Source organism: Egretta garzetta, unplaced genomic scaffold, assembly GCF_000687185.1.
Source record: "Egretta garzetta isolate BGI_Z169 unplaced genomic scaffold, ASM68718v1 scaffold1145, whole genome shotgun sequence".
NCBI lineage: Eukaryota > Metazoa > Chordata > Aves > Pelecaniformes > Ardeidae > Egretta > Egretta garzetta.
In genome coordinates, this window is record NW_009259712.1 from 75,810 (window position 1) to 99,562 (window position 23,753).

The 23,753-nt window shown below is 36.7% G+C and overlaps 1 protein-coding gene across 1 annotated transcript; it reads right to left on the bottom strand.

The window, feature by feature from the left end:
- Positions 1–1,120: 1,120 nt before the first annotated feature.
- On the bottom strand, positions 1,121–23,421 carry NAF1 (nuclear assembly factor 1 ribonucleoprotein). The gene is made up of 8 exons (XM_009639046.2): positions 23,372–23,421; positions 21,214–21,349; positions 18,065–18,158; positions 14,263–14,345; positions 13,081–13,241; positions 9,255–9,306; positions 4,563–4,668; positions 1,121–1,963 (listed from the first exon to the last, which is right to left on the bottom strand). Exons 1-8 carry the CDS (start codon positions 23,419–23,421, stop codon positions 1,545–1,547), a joined length of 1,101 nt encoding a protein of 366 aa, XP_009637341.1. The 3' UTR covers positions 1,121–1,544.
- Between the last annotated feature and the right edge of the window lie 332 nt (positions 23,422–23,753).

Consider the following 23,753-nt stretch of genomic DNA (forward strand, 5'->3'; position numbering starts at 1 on the left):
CGGTAGTTCTAGATATGCTAGAGAACAGAATTATTATTTAAGTATATTACAGAAACTTCAGAAGTCTGAAATTAACTTCTAATACACAGTAGCAGCATCTTGACAAAGACTGTCCCTCCCTCTCTGCATTACGTTTTTGCTTCGTTCTTATTTGGAATTAGAGTAAAAGTCTAAGCAACACCTGCAGAGCCTAATTAGCCTTTAAATACATATCTGAAGTAATGAGGCCAATGTGAGTTTGAGAATAGAAATACATACTGCACTTTATCAGTTCTGTTCAGTAGTTCAGAGTGATTGTATTGTTGATTAAGGATTCAAAAATCATTACAACTGGTAATGAATTTTTCTACTGAAAAATAATCTTGTAGATGTCTCTGTCACACTATTTTTTTTTTCTCTTTGTAAAAATCTTCATGCAGTGTAAGGGTTTCCATTCTAGTCAGTCAGAGCCACTTCTATGGAGACTAGGGAAGTGCAACTGTAGGACTGACCCTTTGGACAGGTGGAGATCCTTCCAGACTATCTTTAGTTGACAGTTCCACCCCCCTCCTAGAAACAAGCTGGGAGAGTTGATAAACCTGGTAATTTCAGAAGAGACAGTTTTGACTGTAAAGACAATCAAACAGCAACCTGCATTTTAGATACATATTTAAACAAGGGAGTTCTGAAATGGCACGCTTTCTCTCCCTGACAGGTCCAATGCTTTCTTCCTAGAAAGGCTGACTACATCCTGGGCGTACTTATGGGCATTTCTGCACTGGGAACAAAGTCAAGCCATAGAAGTTATGCTGTTTTTTCTATTTCCCCATACCATGCAGTTTTACATCCTAAAATTAACTGCAAAACATCTAATCAATGAGTTGATCTTCTATAGCTATCATAGGACACTAAATCTGACAGAGTAATTCAGCTGCTGGTCCAAATTCTGATCTAGCTACTCCAGCTATTTAAAAAAACACCATCCAGCTCCAGTCTTTTAGTTAATATGAAATTAAAGAAATACTGAAAGTTGGGTAACAGGAGTTTATACCTTATATAAACAGTGGCAAACCTAGCTTAAAAATTAGATGTCATATTTTTAGCTTCCACACAAGATTTCAAAATTTGCAGAAATTGAGAAAAGTGGTTTAGCATAGCAATATACAAGCACTCTAAAAGTACTAAAGTACCATCTGTGCGCCATATCCTCATCACTATTAGACAGTAGTTACTTAAACTCTTCCATTTATTACAGAATAGATTTCTGCCACTACATATCAGTTTCCAAAAGGTTTTTATTTATCAACCCAAACTAGTAGATATTATAAAAATAAACCATTATTTAATACCCAGTTACTTTAATCATACAGGGTTGGGTTTTTTTTGAAACAGAAAACATGTAAAGAAAAAAATAATTTTCTATGGATGTCCCACAAAACAACAAACTCTGCATTTGTTATAGTGTTGCAGAAAAATGAAGCATCTCCAAAATAATGGAATACAGTCCTGGGAGCTGTTCTTCCTCCCCTCAAACTGCAATGCTCTGTATGCACATTTACGGAAACTTAGTAAGGCCTGAACTGAGAAGTATGGCTATCTGGAGGAGGTGGAGGAGGTGGTGGAGGAGGTGGCAAAAATGGGTATGATGAGTTGTACATGTTTGGGCTTGTCCAAATCATACTCAGATTTGAAGGTGGCAGGTGGAATTGATGCATCTCATTAACAGAACCAAAAACTGGAGGAGGAAAGGGATAGTGTTGCATCATTGGATTTTCTTTTCTGTGAGGTTGTGGAAACACTGAAGATTCCTGATGTATTCCGTTGTCTGAAGAGTATAGCTGTGGTGGTCTTACTTGTGGTCTCGAAAAACCTGGAGGGCCTGATGGAGGAGGAAATGGACCCCTAGAGAACCCTCTGCCACAGTATCCCCTTGAATAACTTGAAGCATGCTGTTGCATTGACTGATGAACTCCTTTATTCTCACCTTAAAAAAAAAAAATGAACACACACAGTTTTAATATTATTTTTGAATGATTAAAGCTCAGTCCTTACAAATCTTTCAAGCTGAAGTCAAGGAAATTTGAAAAGTAAGCTTATTAACAAGTAACACTGGCAAATAATACATAAACAACAAAATAATACTGGCAAGTGTACTGTTTAGTAACTCATCTTGATTTATTCAAGTAATATAGAAATAATGATCCTGACGGTTGCAAATTCAGTCATTAAAAAACAAATTTCACTTTCTTCCCCTCCAGGCATTTATATTTGTATTAATGAATCACAGGAACACTCAAACTGAGTATTTTGGAAGCTTTGGTTTAAAACAAGATTTAAGAACAATACATTTTAAAACTGAAGATAAATCAACACTACATTCCACTAAAGAGGTATACAACTTTCAGACCTGAGTTGATATTACAGCACAGACACAGGACACAAGAAATTATTCAAACTCAAACTAATGAAATTAACTTACTTACAGAAAAAGGCAGCCTGTACCTTTAGCCAATTAGCTTTCAGCATTCATCTTTCAAAGATGAATTCTCCCCTGTACAGGTCACAGTAATCACATATTTAATGTTCATAACAAATGTACTGCCACTTTCTATAAATACCGTAAGAGTATTAATGGGGTAAGTGCTACAAAATTAAGAGCAGCAAAATATTAAAAATGTTCCAAAGAGTTGCTAAGATATTCAAAAGACAGTAGAATTTAAACCAAAACATCATCTCTAAAGGATTTTAGGACTAGAAGCAAAAAAGTTATTTAGGGACATAAAATGCAGTGATTTTATGTGGTGCTAAGAACCTATATGGACCTAATCCTTGGCACTAGACTACATGGAAACATTTTTAGCTTTGAAAAGCTAAGTCTGGAAAGGTAGTCAGATACCACAATTCATACTCCTTTTCATGGGGGATTAGAACTCAAGACTCCTTCGGCACATGCAGTCCTCTCAGAAGCACTGCAGTGAAAAGTACTTAAGTGAGCATTTCTGTTGTCTTCTATCAAAGACTGTAACAATGAGACAATTTTAATATACTCCGAGTTTTATGAAGGTGCAACCAAGCAAAACTCCAGCTGGGACTGAGGTTTTGCCTCTATTTGCCAGATATCCTTGTTGTTGAATTCCACAGCCAAAGTAAATTGCACACAGTGTCTATTTATGCCATGTTATTTACAGAAAAACACAGAAAAATCACAACCCATACTCCCTTGACAGATTGAGACAGTTCCTCCTGTTGCGTTCTCCATTATGGAACATAGTTCACTAACAGCCTCAGCAAGCCCTAGGTAAAAGTAGGTCTGCAACAAGCTGGCAGAATAAGGATATGGCAGAAAACATGCAGCATGCTAAATAAGCAAAAACCAGGAGAGAAAATAACCATCAGCAATGAAGGGAAAGTATGGCACAATTCAAATCCCTGCCTTAAAGGAGAACTGTCAAAAATCACAGGGCAAAAGCCAGTCTAAGAAAGATTGCAGATTTAAAGAGTACAAGGGTGGGATGTACTGTACACAGAGTAAAACAGTTAACAGGACAGTTACTGACTTCCCAGATCAAGAGAAAAGGGGTTCAGTGGAGTGAAACTTCTAGCAGCTTTACAGAAGAAGAGCAGACTCATGGAAGGACTCAGTCCAAAAAAAACCAATGGGGAGGAAGCACTGCAGATAGTTGAAGCAACCTGGTATGTAACCAGGAGAAGAGGAAGACAGGAGGGGATAAGAGTCAGTAGCATTTAAAGGGAGTGGTACAAAAAACATGTAACAGAAGCAGATCAGTGAGAACAGAAAAAGAGGGATGCGATTCAACCAAAAATGGCAACCAAAACCCAAAAAGTTTTGTCAGTAGAGGGGCATGAGAGAAGACAAGAAAATTTGGTTATTGCAAACAGAGCACAGCTGCAAGCACACACCTGGAACAGATCTGTCAACAGCAGGAAGGTGAGGAAGGCTATATGTATTATGAAAAACTGTAGTTTATTAAACTACTATAAGGTTTGTTTATCTAATGACTGTTTAAGTAAAGAGAGAGGTTCTCAGTGGGCTACACAAGTAACAGTTATTTTAAAGGAATATTTATATGCCATGGGTAAGGAAGAGCTTCCTTTTCAGACAGAGGAATAAATTCCCCATCTTGAGAAGACTTGTGTCTTCTCCCTGACTGTCAAAAAAATGGGTTTCCAAAAATTGCACGTGACCTTCCTCTATCTTCTCCCTGCACTCAAATGCTTATGCTGAACTGGGGCTCCAATAACCCCTGCAATAAGCAAGCTCTAATCTCCAAAAGGTGGCATCTCTTCTATATCCTCACTATGTGTCAGCTGACACTGCTGTAAGAGCCTTTGAATCTCCTCTGACAACTGTCCTGCTCCTACACTACTTCCCTTCCGTGGAAAGAAACCTTCATTTTCCATTTAAAAAATTAAGGAACATAGCGACAAATTCATAAATACAACACTGAAAAGCACAGAAATACTGATTAACTGTATGAAAGCCCAATCATTAAGATAGGTATCACTGCATATTTCAAACTCAGTTTAACAGATAAAAGCATCCTCCTATGGGATTCACTCACTTGATGCAATTGTTTCTGATCTGAGTTTCTTCCTTCCTTGATTTTGAGGCTTCTTTTTCTTCTGTTTTGCCTCTCTTTCTTTTTCATCATCACTGAAATCCAAGGCCTGGTTAAAAAAAAAAGAAAAAGATAATAAAGCCATATAAAGACTGCACAGAGGACTTCAGTTCTAGCAATAAAACATTATTTAGAAAACAATTCATCCTGCAGTCATCTTAGAAGAATATTAAAGCTGCATTTTCCTATTTTGCGTTCAAAGAACCATCATGTGTTCAGCTGGCTTCTCAACACAATCAAGAACTTAACATGCCACAATTTTTTCATAAGACTATATAATACTCAATTATTCCTTCTAATTTTCCTAAAACCAGCAACATTCAAGTACTGAGCATAAATTTTTGATTGCCTAGAAGTAAAAAAAACCTAGGAATCTCTGAGGGAGCTGGCTAGTTATTGCCAAGAAAAAGCTTTCAAAGGGCAAACTGCAGACTAGGTGAATTAAAACATGGATTTTTAAAGTAAGTTAAAATTAATTTGGCAACCAATACTTAGCACAGTTGAACTACATTAAAAAAATTGTCACTACATTAGAATTTTTTGTAGTATACTCAGTAACACTGTTCCTGTTAAACTTGCAATAGCAATGTTTTTCCAAAGGAATTTTCAGCTTTGGACAATCCTGTAATTTACAACAGATTCAATGTCACTGCAACACTTTCTTCCTGTTACACAAGGTTTTGCTACCTTCTGAATCCTAGCTTACATTTAGAATGAGGAAAAGTTATTAGTGACAGGAAAGAAATCTGTCAGCATAATTAGTTCCCTGAATAAAAGCTCGCTCATATGACTTAAAAGGGGTTTGTTCCCACCCTCCCCTTCCCAATTCTGAAAGGAAGGGGGTTGCTGTTTTCTGATGTATCTATATAGTATATACAGAGCATGGATCTCAAAAACACTGCACTAAAACAGTGCTAAAAAGCCACTTAAAAGTTAATTCTGAATACAACTATTTCCTCTTCTACATACTGAATTACATTCTTCAAAAAAGCCACAAGACAATATAGACAAAGAAGTAAAATCTTTCACTAATTCCTGCTTTTTCTAAGGACTTCAATACACAGTCCTCCAGTAGAGCAGAAATACCAAACCACAGGTACCTTCTGTTGCTAGCTAATTCCCATGCAACACTCCACAAAAGCCACCTCAAAGAGAAATCGCAGTTATGTGGTCCTGATAGCCTTGCAGCATGCAGATCACAGTGTCATCCTATGACCTCAAAGACAAGGCTGAGAGAGATTGCATTACTGAGTCTACAGTTAAGCTGGGCTAATTACAAGCCTGTAAGAAAAACAACACTTAGCACATACCGTAAAGTAGCAAGCATAAAAGGCCTAACATAGATTAATTTAATGTTCATACAAATATAAAGCTTCACAGTATCACAGAAAGAACTGACTCCAGCAATTGCACGCAGTTTACTGTGGGAGCTGGCCAGAAAAGTTACAGAATCAGCTGCCAGCTGAGAGCTCTAAGAGTCTGGCTGCAAGAGACAATTTCAAGCATCAGCAGCATAAAATTTAATCTGCACCCTTGTCAACAGCTATTACCTTCACAGCAAAAGCTACTTTCTATCAGCTCATCAGCTGTCAGAGTTTTGATATCTTAGAGTAAACGCTAACTGCTAGAACTATCCAAAGATTACTCTAATTAAGGATTACAAGATGTTTCTCCAAAACAGAGCACACAGCCGTATCACAAAGTCAGAACAGCCACGGAAACAAAGGTGTCATAAAAAGCAATGAAGTTTGCCCATCCTTGCCGTCACTGATTTCATTCAAGCTTCCTTCCTTCAGTGAAGTACAGTAAACCTAAAGTTGCCCCCGTACTTTCTGATTCTAACCTGAAAGTAACAGTATCAAAATTAAAGAAAAATCATAAAAAAATAAATACCAACTTTGGAAAAAGCAATAAATCTGTATCTGCAAAAGACTTGGCTGCTTGACTGTATTTAGCCAAATTTTAAAGTTACTTAGGTTCCTACTAATTCAAATTACATATTTACAAGCTTATCTCCTCAACAGCTTTAAAATACTGGCTAAGAAACAAAAAGAGCTCACAATTAGCCAATAACAACATTGTGTATAACCATCACTACAAAATCGTTGGATGAAAGCAAGCTAAGACTATCCAAAATTTTCTAAGTATACAGTGTTTCAAACCTCTATTGATCACATACCTAGAGTCCAACTCTATGCAACACTTCTAATCACACACCTACAGTCCAATTCTTGAATTCTCAAATGATGATTCTTTGTGAGATGATGCCTCCCCAGAAAAGGAAGGCAATTTACAGTCAGAACTGACAGACAAGCATTCTTTGAGAGAAGTTAACACTGCTCAGCTCAGTTCCATTTGTAGGAAGAAAAAAGGTATTTCGAAATGCATCACCCTCACTGTAGTGGAAAAAGCAACATTCTGGGTTGAAAGACTGATACATCATCACAGGACCTATCTTCAAGCATAGAAAACCCTGCGTCACAACCTCTCTCCTTCAAGCCAGAACAACTGGCCTGGGATAAGGACTGTGAATGCAAAAATTAGTACTACCCCTCAAAGCATCCTTTTGGACAAGTTGTCCAACTGTGGAATGAGAGGGTTCATGGTGAGCTGGTTGAAGAACTGGCTGAAGGACAGAGCTCAAAGGGTTGGAATGAATTGGGCTACATCTGGCTGACAAGTAGTCACAAGCAGTGTTCCTTGGGGTTCAGTTCTAGGGCCAGTTATGTTTGATACATTTATCAACGATCTGAATGCAGGAGTTGAATACGCCATTAGCACATCTGCTGCTGATGATAAAGTGCGAAGCACTGCTGACTCTCCTGAAGGACAAGAGGCCTTGCAGAGGGTTCTACATAGACTGGAGCATTTGGCTATGATTAGCGGCATGAAATTTAAGAAGTCTAAATGCCGGATCCTGCACCTAGGATGGAGTAATGCTGGGCACAAGTATAAATGGGAGAGGAGAGAGCTGGAGCCTGCAGAAAGGGATCTGGTCAGCAGCAGGCTCAGTATGAGCCAGCAGTGAGCCCTGGCAGCTGAGAGGGCAAACCCCATCCTGGGGTGCATCAAACACAGCACAGCCAGCCGGTCACCAGAGTGGGTCATCCCGCTGTAGTCAATGTTGGTGCAGCCTCACCTTGAGTACTGTGTGCAGTTCTGGGCCCCACAATTCAAGAAGTATGTCCTTGAATGCCTCCCAGAGGAGGGGAACAAAGCTGGTGAAAGGGCTGGAAGGCATCTATGAGGAGCAGCTGAGGACTTCGGGCTTGTCTAGTTTGGAGAGAACGAGGCTGAGGGGAGACCTTATTGTTATATACAGGTTCCTGTCAATCTCTTCTTCCCAGTATTCAGTGATAGGATATATGGGAATGGATCAAAGCTACACCAGGGGAGGTTTAGACTAGACATTAGCAAATATTTCTTTACCAAGAGGGTGGTCAAACACTGGCACAGGCTTCCTAGAGTGGTGGTCGGTACCCCAAGCCTGTCAGTCCTTAAAAGGCATTTGGACAATGCGCTTAACAGTCTGCTTTAACTTAGGCAGCCCCAAATTAGTCAGGAAGTTGGACTAAATGATCGTTGCAGGTCCCTTCCAACTGAAATATTCTATTCTAAAAATTGGTTAGAACACTAAAAAAAAACCCCAACCTACAAAAAAGCACACACTATGTAGCTTAGAACTATACAAGCTTTTGGAAGATTCAAAACAAGCATAGAGAGATCTCTCTTTAGGATACTATGGTAGACACAAGGGTTTGAGGAATTTCAGCTGTTTTGGATAAGACAGGCTTAAAGCAGAAATTGCAAGGAAAAGTGACTTGGGTGTTAAGCTAGAAAACAAATCTCATGAAAACACCTCAATAAAACTATCAGCCTTGCAATTCTTACTGAAGAAGAGAGTAGTCATGAAAAGTAGAGTTAGAGTAAAGAAGCACTGGACAGAAAGCCTGGATGTCACTGAATAAATCTTTACAGATCCTACAGTAAATGTCATCAATGGTCATAAAGAGCTCTCACTTCTACATGATCTTGTATGACTGCCTTTGTATGGAAGAAACTCATCTCCTCTCATGAAACTAGTGTTTTATAATAGCAAGCAGTAGGGAAATCTTACTAAGAAACCATTCAAAGAATCCAACAGAGCAGGTGTTCAGTTAATGTAACAGAGCAGACAGGTTAAACACCCAAGTAGTACAGCTTGCAGAATACCAGCAGGCCGTTAAAGACAAACAATTGCTTGTGGCAAGGTAAAAGACAAAGCTGCAGTGAACGAAAAGCAAGGACGAAAATTCCCTAGCAGGAGCAAAACAATATAAAAGCACTGCTACTCAAAGTTGAACATTCAGGTTGCCAAACATGTTCTTGAAGGACTAGAGGAACTGAAGATAAAGATTTTTTTTTTACATTTTCCCAATTGTAAAAAGCAAGTAGAAGACAACAGCCCATACTCTTTACACCGACTGTGAGGCCTCTCCAAGAAAAGCATGACCATCTTTTCAATGAAGAAGAGAGGTACAGCCAACTCTTGTCTGTGTAAAAAAATAAACTTGCTAATTAGTTAGTTTGCACAGAAATTTTTCTACATATATCTTATGTAATCAAAAACAATAAACCAAAAAAACCTATAGTTACTTCAGGTGGTGGTTCTTGGTCATTCTTCCAAGATGCATCTGAACCTTTTTCCCTAAAAGAAAAAAACAAACCACAAATTAAACAATCAAGATGAAGGAAGATGGTGTAAGAACATCTCTTGTTTGAGTCATGTAATAGCAACTTATTCCAGGTTAGAAATAATTTGCAAGAACTGCCCTGTAGCAGATAGGGTAACACTTTCTTCAGGGTATCAGATCTCCTACACCAGGAGCTGCCTGTTTTAAAAGAGGCATTTGTTTTTTAATGTAGTTTCTTAAATTAATAGCAACGTATGTGTCAACTTAGAACTTCACTACATATGCCACTTGAAAAACCTTCCTATTTTGAGTGAAGACCAAACACTTCATACAGCTAATATTAAGCTTTGATCAATATTCTCTCAATACATCCTTTTGAACCTAAACTGCTCTGAACCTGAATTGAGGTAGCTCACTGTAACTTTCTTATGCCAACTGCTGACTACAGTCATAAATCTCCTTATTCTGGTTTCAGAATACATATCTCCAGTTAAAAAGGCCAATGAACTAGTCTAGTCACACAGGCTTAAATACATCTATAGCAAAGTAAATTTGGAGCCAAAAAAACCTCTAAGCTTGGCTTACAATTCTATTAATACAGTGTTAACTAGATAATTAGGTTTCACTTTCAATTTTTTATTTACAACAAAATAAAAATGCAATTTAGACATTTATGGAAGCAAAACCTCAATCATCTTGCCTGAAAAGCACCAAAATTAATTTGAAGTGGTATCATTTGTTTCACCCACCACTTTAAGAACGTCACAAAAAATCAAGTCATTTATTTGATTAGCAACAAATTTGTGGAACAAATTTAAATTATGCTGTTAAAAGCCTGTGGAACATTTTTCCCACACTGCTTGCAAATTTAATACATTTTGGTCGGAAATGTCAAGACACAATCCTTATCTACACAAACTATATAAAAAAATGCAATACTGAAAATTCTTACTTACAAAATGGAACCATATAGTTAAAAAACACCAGCATGTTCAGTGTGAAAAAGTCTTTAATCCGTGCTCTAATAACCAAGGGATTTTTTTATGTATTCACTCAGTCAGCAAAAATCAAGCAGCAAGAGCTACATCAAAGTACGTAACCTTCGGCTCTTGGTAGCCTGGACTTAAGAGGTCAAAGGCTGCCCATGAGAACGCTGGCAAGTCAGCTGGAAGTACTTTGTACCACAAAACTGAAACTCAATCTCTACATATCACTAGAAAACCATAAAGATACACCACCTTTGTGATTATGAGCATATCACATCAGTATGCAAGCCATTTTAAATTTCAATTAGAAGAAAGTATTACAGGGAGGAAAGAAAGATAAGGGCTCTATATGGGTAATTTCTCAGCTGCAGAAAACTCTACTTAATCAATAATGAAGAGTAACACTTTTTTTTATCATTACGAACCAAGTTTTGTTTCTCCCCCTCATCTGTTTATTTTCAGGCAATACATGCCTACCAGAAATACCAGAGCACACAAGGAACTCCAGTGGTCATTAGGCAATATGTAGGTACTACTGACTGCAAAATCTAAACCTTGTAAATTCTTCAGGCAGCTTATCTCGCTCTCCTGACGCAGCCTTCTGATGCTGAGATACCCAATAGCCTTCTGCAAAGAACTAGACAGTAATTCTTTGATTTCTGAACTCAGATACTGTGATATCTGGAAGTCTAACAAAAGGTGACTCATAGGAATCATGAAAATACATGAGCTTCTTTAGAATGACTTTGTCTTTGAAACAACATAAATCTATTTTTAACAACAAATTATTTTGCATTCAAGAAGTTTCACACTACACTTCCATTTATTTTGCTATAGAGTGTAAGGCTTATTCATACCACTGCAACTTTGTACAATGCAAGCAGATTGCACGCTAGATTTCAGAAACAGCTTCAAACTTAAGGTTTCTTTCAGATCTTAATCCTGATTCCTTTCCTTTTCAAAGTACCATCGCAGTTTTGAGTAGCAGTTCTTAAGTTCCGAAACTTTAAACCTATAATACTCCACAAGCCGGTCTGCATCAAGTCAAACTAACAGAAAGCAGAAAATAAAAATCATTGGTCATCAAATCTGCAATCTGGTAAGGTCCAAAAGCTTTCTTGTGAAGCACTGACTGAAACTCAACTTTTCTACTATCCATGCCATCTTCATTTCTTTATATACACATTACACATCAGAAATCAAAATCCTTTATCCTTTTTCAGTGACACCTACTTTGTGAAAAGGCAGCTTCAATAAATAGTACCAATTGTGATACAAAAGCTTAAGAACCTTTACTGACAAAACTCAGAAATAAAATATTGTTTCAGCGAAGTGTAACTTCAGTCACATTATTCAGAAAGTATGGTTTATGTCAGATTACACAAGTATTCACACTGTTCATTTTAATGCAGAGCAAGAAACAATGTCTGATGCACTGTTCAGCTACACGGATAAGTCATGACTGTGTGAAACTTACCTAATGTTCAATTTTGTACCATATGTGACAAAGTAATACCAAAGACAAATAGTTCCCAAAACTAGCTGCAAAGCATGTAACAAGCTAAAACATGAGTCTCGCGTCTCAGATGCTGAGTACAGCACAGTTATTGATGTAGTAAGCAGATGATTAAAGTCTGTGCAGTTACTGTGCTAAGCAACAAAGTTTAATGGCACAAATCAAAGACCAGCTGGCATCAAAATGCTGCAGAAAAACAAACAAGCAGCAGAGTGAGAAAGTGATCTATTTTGGTCTTCATTGAAAGGAAAAAAAAAATGCTTGTTGCTTCCACAGAAATGGGAAAGGAGAAAAAAAAAAAAAAGAGGAAAAAAAAAACACTCCTGCAGGCCTGGCCATATGCATGACTAAAGAAAAAAATTATTCAGCACAAATACTGGCAGACTTGCAATTAATGCAGACACCAATATTACTGGCTAAAGTAAAAAAAAAATTTGCAAGTCAGATGAGAACTAGTCTTAATAAACAGAGACTAAGTTGCTTGTATGACAAAGGGCTTTTTTAACCTAGAGTTATTTCAGACAATTATTCATCAATAACTAGAACACTACTGTCTAGCTGTCATTTACTATGCTTTATTTCTTAATCTGTACCTTTGAGTGCACTTTCTTTTAAATGGCAGCAAGTCCTACATATGTGCTCATTTCCTCAGGAAGACTGGGATACACAAATACTACTGAGAAGTTTCTGAACATCATACTGCATTGTCACTCAAATCCCTCCCCTCTCCCAAATTTACAGCAAGTACTTTTCATATAGAACTGTTATTCTCTAACTACACAATAGATTTATTGATAATTAAATTTCATTTCTGGCCTTGTAACATGAAATACAGATAATAAATACAAACTTGTTCAGAATTCAAACAAGTTTATTGTAAGTTATTAAACTAAACAAAATACAGAAAGTCCAGCTTGCAAAACCCATGCATGTGTGACAGGGTGTGCAGGAGGGAAGTATCAGTGAATTTTTTTCTGGTTGTGATATTTTAGGTAACACAGCAGTATGAAAAGAAAGCAAGCTTAATATATTACACTGAATAAGAAGCTACTAAACTTTAGTAACTACACCACTTTGGAAGCTTGTAGTTTACAGCTACTCTGTATGGTTCTGAAAGGCAAAACAGTACAGCATTGTTATTACAACACAGTTGAGAATATCTAAAAAAGAAAAGTTTTAATGTCAAGCTTAGTCCTATAGTTTCTCACTTTAATCACTTTAATCCAGGATTCTTAGCTACGTTAAAAAATACATTATAATCAGATTAGAAAAGAAGTCAGACTCACTGTTTTAGTTTCTCTGCAAATATATACTGGGTGAAGTCCTCCAGTGATGGAGCAAAATACATGCTATCTTGCACATTAATACCTTTTGCTTTGATATGCTCAGAGCTGTTAAATCTTAACACATAAAAGGGATGTAAAACAGGACCAAATATCTCAAATATCTGAAACGCAAAACAAAATTAAGATGTTTCAATAAACCACTGAGAGTAAATAGATAATTTCATTGTAGACAACCGTGAAGCTTTAAGATGCTTTGTACTGCAGCATGAAATAAAGTTACTTTCAAGCTTTAGTTTTATTACCGCATTTTGTTTGACAGTATGTTTCCCCAGCTACTGTTTAAGTCATAACGTGGAAGAGTTCTCACATGCTGATGTTGCCTTTGCCCACCAAACTGCACTACTTTCACTGTCTGCTTCCTCTACTTCAGTGATCTTTCCTTTTGTCAAATCTCTGTTCTTCTCTCTGCATTATGCTTTCAAATCTCTTACACCTGGAACAATCTCCCGGTCATTTATTCCTCCAAGTTCATCTCTACAAGACACCTTTACATCAGTTCCCCTGTCTGCTCCCCAGTTCCACAGAGAATTCCGAGATGTTGTACAGAACAGCTGCAGTTTCCGGCTGAGTTTCTTTGTTTCACTCAATCTAGCATTCAAAGATATAATAGTAGTAACCATTCTAGATGATGGTTTTCTTTCCCCAGAAAACACAAAATCCAATGCAACAACCCTCCAGCAAACATTCTTCATTATACTTGCATAAAGCGCATGCTGGCCTTAAACTGGAACATCAGAGCACAGATATGTAAACATTCCCCATTTTTTGTGAAACTTGAATCTAATTTCTCCAATCTTTGCCCCCCACTCCTAGCAATAAAAAGAGCACAACCTGTTATTCATGACATCATACATCTGAAAGCAACCTTTCCCTCTCCACAAGCACTCTCATAAAATAGCCAAAAGTCATCACACATTGTAATTCTGTAAGGATGCAATGAATTCCAGGTTAGGAATTCTTGAGATTAAAAAAACAGATTATAGCAAGAGTCAAAAGCACAAAGAAAAACTACATATCAAGGACTCATTATCATTTACTCAACTTCAACACTGCTTGTTGGAACATAATACTTCTATTAGAATACTTACATTAGAATAACAGGTTTTTATACTTTATACACACCTTTCCTGCTGCTTGCCGATCTTCTTTAAAAATTATGCTTTCCTCATTTATTGGAGGTAGACCTCTCAGTGATTCAATTATTACTAAAATGGAAAAAAGAATCAGTTAGAACTGTGTTTCAACAGCAGTATGTAGTTAATTGCAGAGAAACTTAACAAAGCACTATATTATTTGTCTACTGAAGTTCATAGAGCTTCACCTGAAAATTCTTGCACACACATGAAACTTAAAATCATACACCCCTTCTCCAGTGATACAGAAGTGGTAAGATTTACACTTGTTTATGGAATTACTGTTCTCCAGGGTAAAGAAAGAAAGGAGACCAGATGATAGGTACAAAAGAAAAGTCTCAGATATGTATGTGTCTTTACATTTACCCAGCATGTTTCTTAATTAAGTGCATAGCAGCAATAACATTTTTTGGAGTGCAGATATACTCTGTCTTCTTAGCATTCCAAATTAAATTCTCCTTGGGGAAAAAAAAAAAAAAAAAAAAAAAAGGAGAGGGCTATTCATTATAGCTTCCCCTAGAAAGTCATAAGAATCAGACCAGAACACAAAGCATGTCTGGAAGTCCAGTCACAGTAGCAACTGGTGGAGTCATTTATATGTGCAATTACACAATTTTAAATACATTTCTGCAATGTAATGCCATATAATAGTCTCATACTACATTTGGGCCTAATCCATGATTAATTATGGTACGAGTGGTCAGAACGAACAAGTCATTCTAGGAGCTCAAAATATGAAATCTTAACACTGAGTAGACAAAACACTTACAAATGGACACAGAAGCATGTTCTTCCTCCATTAAATACATAATTTCATATACCGGCAACTTCATTTTTAGGTTTTCCAGATTCAGAAACATAAAGAGCTTATTCTTTACTGAAATCTTTAGAGTAGTTCACTCTCTTCTTTGGTAATAGTTCATATTTGTTGCTTTTGTCTACAGAAATACTGTGTCTTCCTTTAAAAAAAAAAGGAATGGTACGTAAAGCTGTCAATACAGAGGCCTAGCAGCATCACACTCAAAAATTCTGATTCTGAAGGTAATCTTTCCTACCTCGAAAACAGAACGCTCAGTTAAGCATTGTCAATGCCTCTCCATCATCAAATAAAGTCACTCAAGCATTTTGTGTCACTCAGACTCCAACAAAAACTAACAAGATTATCACTGCTAAACTTACATAACAGGGCTTAGAGCAGTAAACATCTCATCAAGCTAAAACTTCAGCTTTGCTACTATTTCAATCTGCAAACACCTTTGTGACAAGCAAGCCTGTGACATTGCTACAGGCTTAATAGTTCACTGAATTTCAAGAGAAGTAGGGAAATCAGTTTATTTTGTGCCTACCTATAAGATAAAACACATAAAGAACCCAATGTATTGCATAACCCTCCTGAGAAATAAACCTTAGCCAAAAAAAAAATCCCCACCAACAAAAAACCCAAACCAAAACACAACAACAAACCACACACCAACAACTCTCAGAGAATGCTTTCGACTTCATTGATCACACATAGCCCCCACTCTTCCAAGAGGCTAAGGAAAATATTCTGAAAACATAAGTCATGCCAGTCCCATGAAACCCAGGAGAAATATTATCTCCTACAACCTACTTGACTTATAGCTCCCCCTACCCCACCCCACATCCTCAGCTTCTACTCTTCCAGGGTCCGAAGTGCAGTCCCAGGGTACATTTCTTATCTATAACCGAAGGTGTTTACTTTCCAGGCTACAATCCACACAGTGAATTTTTCTTCTAAGTACTTTGAAGCAAAACACAGCAAAAGTTCTGTTAAATTCTGATAGCGAGCAGAAGTTAAAGTTCACAGAAAGTACTGTCATCATGCTTTTAGCTAGTGTGAAGGAAGCATGAACCTATACTGTTCTAGCCTTAAATTCACCTCATAGTATGAAATAGCCAACTTACAGGTATCACACACTGCAAACTGATGAACTAGGAAGCTTGCTACAGAGAACAGCAGAGATTTCATACATCAAAGGGACAGAAACTGTTCAGGATACTCATTGTTGTGCCAAAATAATATTTGTGATTTCCAAATGAGACCTCAACTCCCCTCATACTATATACAAACCTGGTATACACAGCTATCAGTTCAAAAAAAAATCAAAAACCAACCCACAAGTAACTAACTGACAGAGTCCCTAATATGGCCACAAATAAATTGAAATTGAAGCCACTCAGACACCTGTTTTTCCAGAAGAAATGAAAATAAAGGAAAATATGTAAAGAGGAAGTCATAAAGCAAGGTAGTAAAAGCAGAAAAATACCACGGATATCTTGGGTTTTTATTCCGTTCTTATGACTTTATTTAATGTATGATTATTAGGCTGTTTTCTAACTTTCACCAACCAATCTAAACTCAACAATTCCTATATTTCAGTTACATAAAACAGACTCAAGAATTCACCTATCAGTAAACTGACAGGATTTGAAAAGGTTATACGCACCAAGGAGGATTAGAAATTAAGGACAGTTTTCAAAACTGAAGTCTTTAAAACCGGCTTTGTTTAAACATTCACATACTAGATAAAAAATAATAATTGCAACCTATGATTCAATTGTTCCTCTTTTAACTTACTTTCAAACTATCAATTTATGTGAAAACAGCCTTCTTGAAGTCCCCGATATTATCAATAAGCAAGAAAGGGCAAAGTAGAACAAGAGGACAATGACAAGATTACTACCTTCCAAGCCAGCTTCCTGCACATGGACGAAATTAAAACTAACTCCAAACCAACACCACCAACAAAAATACTGTAAAGGAATCGCCTGTATTACCTGAAGCCTTTTACAATAAAAGAAATTTAATAGCAAAGCGTATTTGCTTTATTTATTTTGTAGCCCACTCAACATAAATACTTTAACTTCAAAATTGAACTTGATTTCTAATTTTCATAAGCGAACAGCTTTGAAAGCAGTTCAAGCAGAATAGAACACTTGAAATAAGCTTAAATACAAACATAGTATGGGTATTTTATTAATATCAGCTTCAGCAAAACTTTGATTTACTGGATCAAAAACTGAGGTCCCAGATAGATCTGAAAAGATCTCCAAATGCCTATTGCCTGCAGTTAAGCTTACATCCATTGTATGTCTAAATCCCATTAAGCTTACCCTCCAGCACATATATGTTAGTCATGCCATCCTATGACCGCTGACAGTGGTAGCTTGTATTTGGTCAAGGTGCCAGAAGGGGGATGAATTAGAAAAACAAACAAACAAAAAACCCCAAACATACCAATTACCCAAGCACTGCTACACTGGCTAAAAGAAATAACATCTGTTTCCTGCCCTCATATATAAACAAGCAAGCACTTGGGACTGCCTTGTACTGCATCTGTGCTTTCAGTTATACACCTTCTGCATCTTCATAGATAATTCAAATACAGCACGTACAACTGCTTATTTCTTAATAAAAAATATTTATTTCTTAAAATACTGCAAATGTTCGATCTCATTGTTGCCAGAATATAACGATCATAATACATGGTGACAAATGCTTTTTCATGAAAAAATTAGAACATGAAAGTCACACAGAAATACATGCATAATAGTTGTAGTATCTTACATCTTTATAAGATGTAAGCAAACTAAAAGGGAATTCAACACAGATGTCATTTGGTAGTCTAAGTTCTCATTCAGCAACCCACTACCCCCTGAAACAGAACGCTGCAGTATTGACATTTTGAGGGAACAGTTAAGTGCATGATTAATGCAGAGATATACAGAAAATACTTTAATTAAAAACAAAGCAAACATATCTTGCCTACCCAGCTGCTCGATGATGCTGGAAACTGTCCCAAAGAGCTTCAGTTCAACATCATCAGGCAGAATTATTGATAAGTCTTCAACAGGAGGCAGTTCCTGAAAATACCAAGTCAATGTTCAGAATAGAATCTTGTCAGACTAAGACATTCATCAGTTTGTTGCTGCTTAAATTTGACAATCAGAAAAGCCTCCTAGCATGTTGAAGAGTTAATAAAAAAAATCCAGTTTGATTTGCCTCCTTCAGAGTAATTCTAAATGAACTCATCTTGGAGGAATGTCACTTTTGAAGACACCTTTTCTATTGAGGCGCTACTCTACATATTTCCATTGCAACTGAAGTAGAAGCTGATTTTATTCAACTGGAGAAAACCAACAACTGATAGACATTTTGTTCATTTTTTTGAACTTTCAAGTTAGATAAATTAAGTTCAACATGCAACACAATAATTAGATAATCAGTAATCAAAAAAATCAGACAACCTGTAACCACACTCAATATATGACAGAAGAAAAATGTACATAGCAAGAGATAAAATAGTTTGAAATATACGAGATACACATCATCTGAATTAACAAGATGGTGTCTGTCCATTTATGCCATGACTCAGACCATTATAGAAGATGTACAGATCACAACAATGTATACAAAAAATTATTTTTAGCTAGAAGTTGTATTTGGTACAAGAGAATAATCATAGAGAACACTTTGGAAAAAAGCCCCAAACTTCAAATATACAAATGAGTACTGCACAAACTTCAAATTAAACTTTTTCCTCAAGTGTAAGCATCAAAATCTGCTGTCAAAGGCTGATTAACACCAAACTCATCATCTACCTCCAATTCCCTCACAAACTAAAATTTCTATATGCATACTATACTGCTGTGAATTCAGTATGTACTATATGGAATACAAAGTAAGAGCAACTAGAGTAAGAATTATCTTCAAATTCAACATCTTCTGAATTTGGAGATAGAGTCAAAATCTTAGCACTGCACTGGACTTTTAAGGGCCATCACCAGAAATAAAATCCCTCTCCAATAGAAGAATCTCATTGTGTCTTAAAAAAACTTCACCTGATAATCTTCACTCTTAACGAAAGTGCTTGGTAAAGGCTTCTAGAGCAACACAAAGACCAAACAGAGGCCAAGACTTCCCCAGGTCATATGATACAGCCTTAAAGCCAAGATGTGAATTCAAAGAGAAACACCTTTCTACAGGACAGAAAGTTTTCCAACATTAAACCAAGTTCACTGCTAAGACTTAACCGAGTCATGGATGCCAGAGTAAGTCAAAGGCCAAAGACCAGAAGGAAGAAAGCTAAGATTTTGATCATGAATCTCAAATTAGTGAACTGTACCATCTGTCATACTATAAACAGTATCTGTCAATTCCACACCTCAAAGCAGGAGGTTTCTAAAATAGTTCCACTAATACCCCTTAATACGTGCATGTTTTTTCTCCTAAGCACATATTCCAGTTAAATACCTTCTTTAGTCTTTTATTTTGTCTTTGACCCATGCTTTAACAAGTTAGCTATTATTGGGGACTTTTGGGTAAATAACTAATCATCATGTTTCATTTTTAACAATTTTCAAACTGTATTCCCTCAAATTTACATAAGACTCTACAACATTTTCACACAGACTAATTCTACTACTGTAGAATGGCTTAACACAAGGTACAGTAAATAATGTAGTTGCTAGAACTTCAGTTCTTATTAACTGTCACTGGCAAAACCTATATAGCTTTGTTGAAACAATTAATCAGGCCAGTACTTAAAAGGAAGACAGCATTTTGTAAATGCTTGGACTTGAAGCTAGTAAGCTAATGAGACAAAAGAGTAGATAAACAAAGCATTTTCAGACTAACATGAATTTTATTTAAATAAATAAATGAGATAATAGGTAACTAAAACCTGGTAAGTACATCTATTTCAGCAAGGATTTTTGTTCAGAAGTCCAGTGCTGTAAAAAAAATGCTGTCATAGAAGCACTAATTTTACTATTAAACATACTTCAAAACTAAATGCATCTAAGCAGGAATTGCTCTGATGTTTTAGTCCTTCAGAACATAACATTATGTGTGTTTCTCAACCTTTGATTAATTTCAGGGATAAAAGACTATCCTAAGAGCTGCTCTTTACAACATATTACTATCCCCTGTTGTTGCTACTTCTGATGTGTGTCAACGCCTCAGCCTTTCCCAACAGTCCTCTAGCACTCATTACAAACTCTTACAAAGCACTGAAGCAAAGGTATGCAAATTTATCTGCTCTTCAGAGTTCCTTTTTCTCTACCTTTCTAGTAATTTCTTGTACCCTTCATCAGACTTGTTTCTCATTCCAGAAAGCAATTTTTTATGAAGGGGAGAGATCTACAGAATAACAAATAAACATACACTGTTAATGTAAATTGACACTACAGTGTTATCCTTTTATTTGTAATTCATTACAAATGATGCATAGCTAATCATCTGTTAGCACATTACTAAAACTTTAAACCTCTTAATTTTCAGACAATGAGGAGTAATGGAAGCAGTACTTAACGAGTATGTTATTTACGAGAATAAAAAAACAAAACACAGTATCTTGATGCAAATTAGGTTCTGATCTGCAACACATACAACAGTGCTACAAGAAAAAATTGCAGAATAAAGCAAATACAAACCATTTCTATACCACTGTAATAATTTTGCATAAGTGAGTAGAGGCAATTCAATCTGAACCTCTGGGAGGCTTAATACAACATTTGAAATTTTTACCTCAGGGCTAAAGACATTTGAAATATGTCTGCAAGACATATCAGACCTTCAAGTCTCTCACATAAAGAAAGGATGATGAAAGCCTGCAATATACAAACAACAAAAAATGTACTAAAATATCCAGAATTTTATCCAGAAATGTATTTGTTTTCATTAATTACAGTTGTGATTTTATAAAAATATAAACCTAAAATGAGCTGTGGACCTCAATTCAGAGTGTTCTTAGTATACTGAAAAATGAAACATTTTAAGTTATTGTGCTATACCTGAACTAGCATAAAAACATACATTCAATCGCTAGGTGCTGCAATGACTTAAAAATATATTAAGTTAAAATATTTTAAGTTGGGTTACTAGAAAAAGGTTTAAAAGATCATGCATTGTACTTACATCAGCAGGCAACTCATCTTTCGTTTTAACACAGTAAGATCTGTTATCCTCATTTGGATGGTCATCTTCATCAGATACACTCGAAGGAGAACACGAAGAGGATGATGTAGTTGATGAACCACTTGAATGCGTATCACTGAATAAAACAAACGTGAGAATTAGAATATAGACTTCTACATTACAGATAAAAAGAATGGCTAGATTATACATTACTCAAATACATTGGTTACCAGATATGTTTTTCTTAAATGCATGCATTTGTATACAGAAGAGCAGCAATCTTTTCTGAACCTACAAGCCACTGGAGAAGACCATAAAAAAAAAAAAAAAAAAAAAAAAATCTCAGAAGAGCTGTAGCTTCAGCAGTTCAGAACAAATGCTAACAACTAAAACGGCTCATTTAGGTTCCTACTGTTTGACTGTTGAATGGCGCACGTGGTGTGAGAGCAATCACCTCTAAGTTCACCTAGTCCAGTTTGTCCCACTGGTTACCCCATGCAAAAGTCCAGCACCAGTGTAACTCCCTCTGTCAGGCACACACGATAGTCACAGTTTGGGACCTACAGTTCATCCGTTTGCAAGTGAAATGAGACATTGAGACATTAGAGTCACAGGGTGATCACTTCAGTATAGTAAATACAGCCAAGCTAGGACCATAATATCTATGCACTATCAGCATATTTTTACTTTATGCACCACTGAAGTTCCCTGTATTGAACATCATTTGAAAAAGCTGAGCACAAAAAAAAAATTTTAAAGATAATACGTTAAAATACCTTCTATAGCTCACAGTCACTCTGCTTGTACAATCCCAACATTAGCATAAAGCTAAAGTGAAGACAATACTTATTCCAAGCAATGCATCTTGCACTATGAAGGTAATAAAAACATAAATAAATTCTACTTTTTGCTTATAAAAGGGATTAGCTTCATAATTCACGGCCTGTCTGAATTCCCCTATTCACATAGATTACTAATTCAGGGTGTTTTTAGAAACTGGAACATGCATCAGAGATGCTTATTGATTTCAACTCAATATTCTGAGTGAAAAGCACAGCAAGAAACCAGTCCTTATTCATGTCAACAAGTTCCTTCTAGCAAAAGTAATTTCTTCAAGAGTTGGTGGAAGAAACAAACACATTGAGTAATTGATCCTGGTGACTGAAAAAACACATTACAAACCTTACACAAAAACATACCAAGACGGGCACATTTCTGTAAAATTGCATCTATCCTTTCTCACCTGATCTGGCCGTTAAGAAAGCAGCATTTAGAAAAAAAAAAAAAGTGGTAAAATACAAAACCTGCTCCCTTCTACATTCTTTTGTGTTACATTGTCTCCTTCACAAGCAAATGGATGGCTTTCAATGTGGCTTCATCTTGTCTTTGAACAAATGCTGATAGGAAACTCAACAAGTAAGAGCACCTCTCCAAATAAACCTTTTGAAAAAGCCAAATATGGACTTCTTGGAACAAAACCAACATAGCAGAAAGACAAAAATCAGTCAAACTGCTAGAGACCAATGAGTGGAGAGAGGCAAAAAAAAAAAAAAAAAAAAAAAAAAAAAAAAAAAAAAAAAAAAAAAAAAGAAAAGAAAGAAAAACGGTTAAAGATACACGTAGACAGCTAAGTGAGTTAAAGCTATCAAAATTCAGTCATTAATATTCAGCTGAATATCAGCATAACGGATCTTGTAAGCAAAAAAGACTACAGGTGAAGTCCCTCCCACAGGTCAGGAATGTTGCTCTCCATCACTTCATGATGTTGTAAGCAAGCTTTTAACTGACCAAAGTATTTCCAAAGTCAAGCTTTAACCCCTTAACTGTTAATGAAACTTCTTGTTAAGAGAAAATCTTTAAGACTTCTTTTCAGCCTCTGCTAGTTAAAAGGAGCACAGACCCATCTTGCTGAAATGGCCCAAAAAGGAAACTCAAAACTCACTGGGACTGATGAAGTGTGCAGGCTTCTAAGACTGAAACAGAGCCCACATCTAACCAAAGTTACCTTTCACCAACTGTACTGGTTGATGAAAGCACGGACACAAATAGGAGAGGGAACCTTTTATAAAAAACATACAGGTTGAGAATGAGTTTTTCCACCAAGATGCCAACATCAGAACACGAGTTAAGACCTGCAGACTTGAACCTTGAATCCTACACAGCAGGTGTCTTGTCACAGACACTGTAGGCACACTCTGCAAGGACCATGTTGAAGAAGACATTAAAGCGGTCATGGTGGCCCAACCAACCATGGCGCTCTACAGGGCCACCACCCCCAAACTCATGTTTTCATTAAATCCTATACCCTTACATTGTTTTGGAGGCTTATTCATTCATTAATTAAACCCCTAGTATAATTTAACTGAAAACGTCACCCTTAGCGAGATGAGGAAAGCGACATAGACTGAAACTTTAGGGCGGGTGAAGGGGGCGGGGGCGGACGCGGACACACACATCCCCACACCGCGCCCAGCCTCAGGGCCGCGCCACACGTGCCGCCGCGCAAAAGGCCTCAGAGCGGGAAGTGCGACCGCCCCGGG

Coding starts and splice junctions, on each gene's coding strand:
- NAF1 (XM_009639046.2), bottom strand. CDS start 23,421: ATGGTCCTTGCAGAGTGTGCCTACAGTGTCTGTGACAAGACACCTGCT. Junction 21,350..23,371: donor TGTGACAAGACACCTGCTGT/GTAGGATTCAAG, acceptor TGTTTTATTCAG/TGATACGCATTCAAGTGGTT. Junction 18,159..21,213: donor AAGATGAGTTGCCTGCTGAT/GTAAGTACAATG, acceptor TGGTATTTTCAG/GAACTGCCTCCTGTTGAAGA.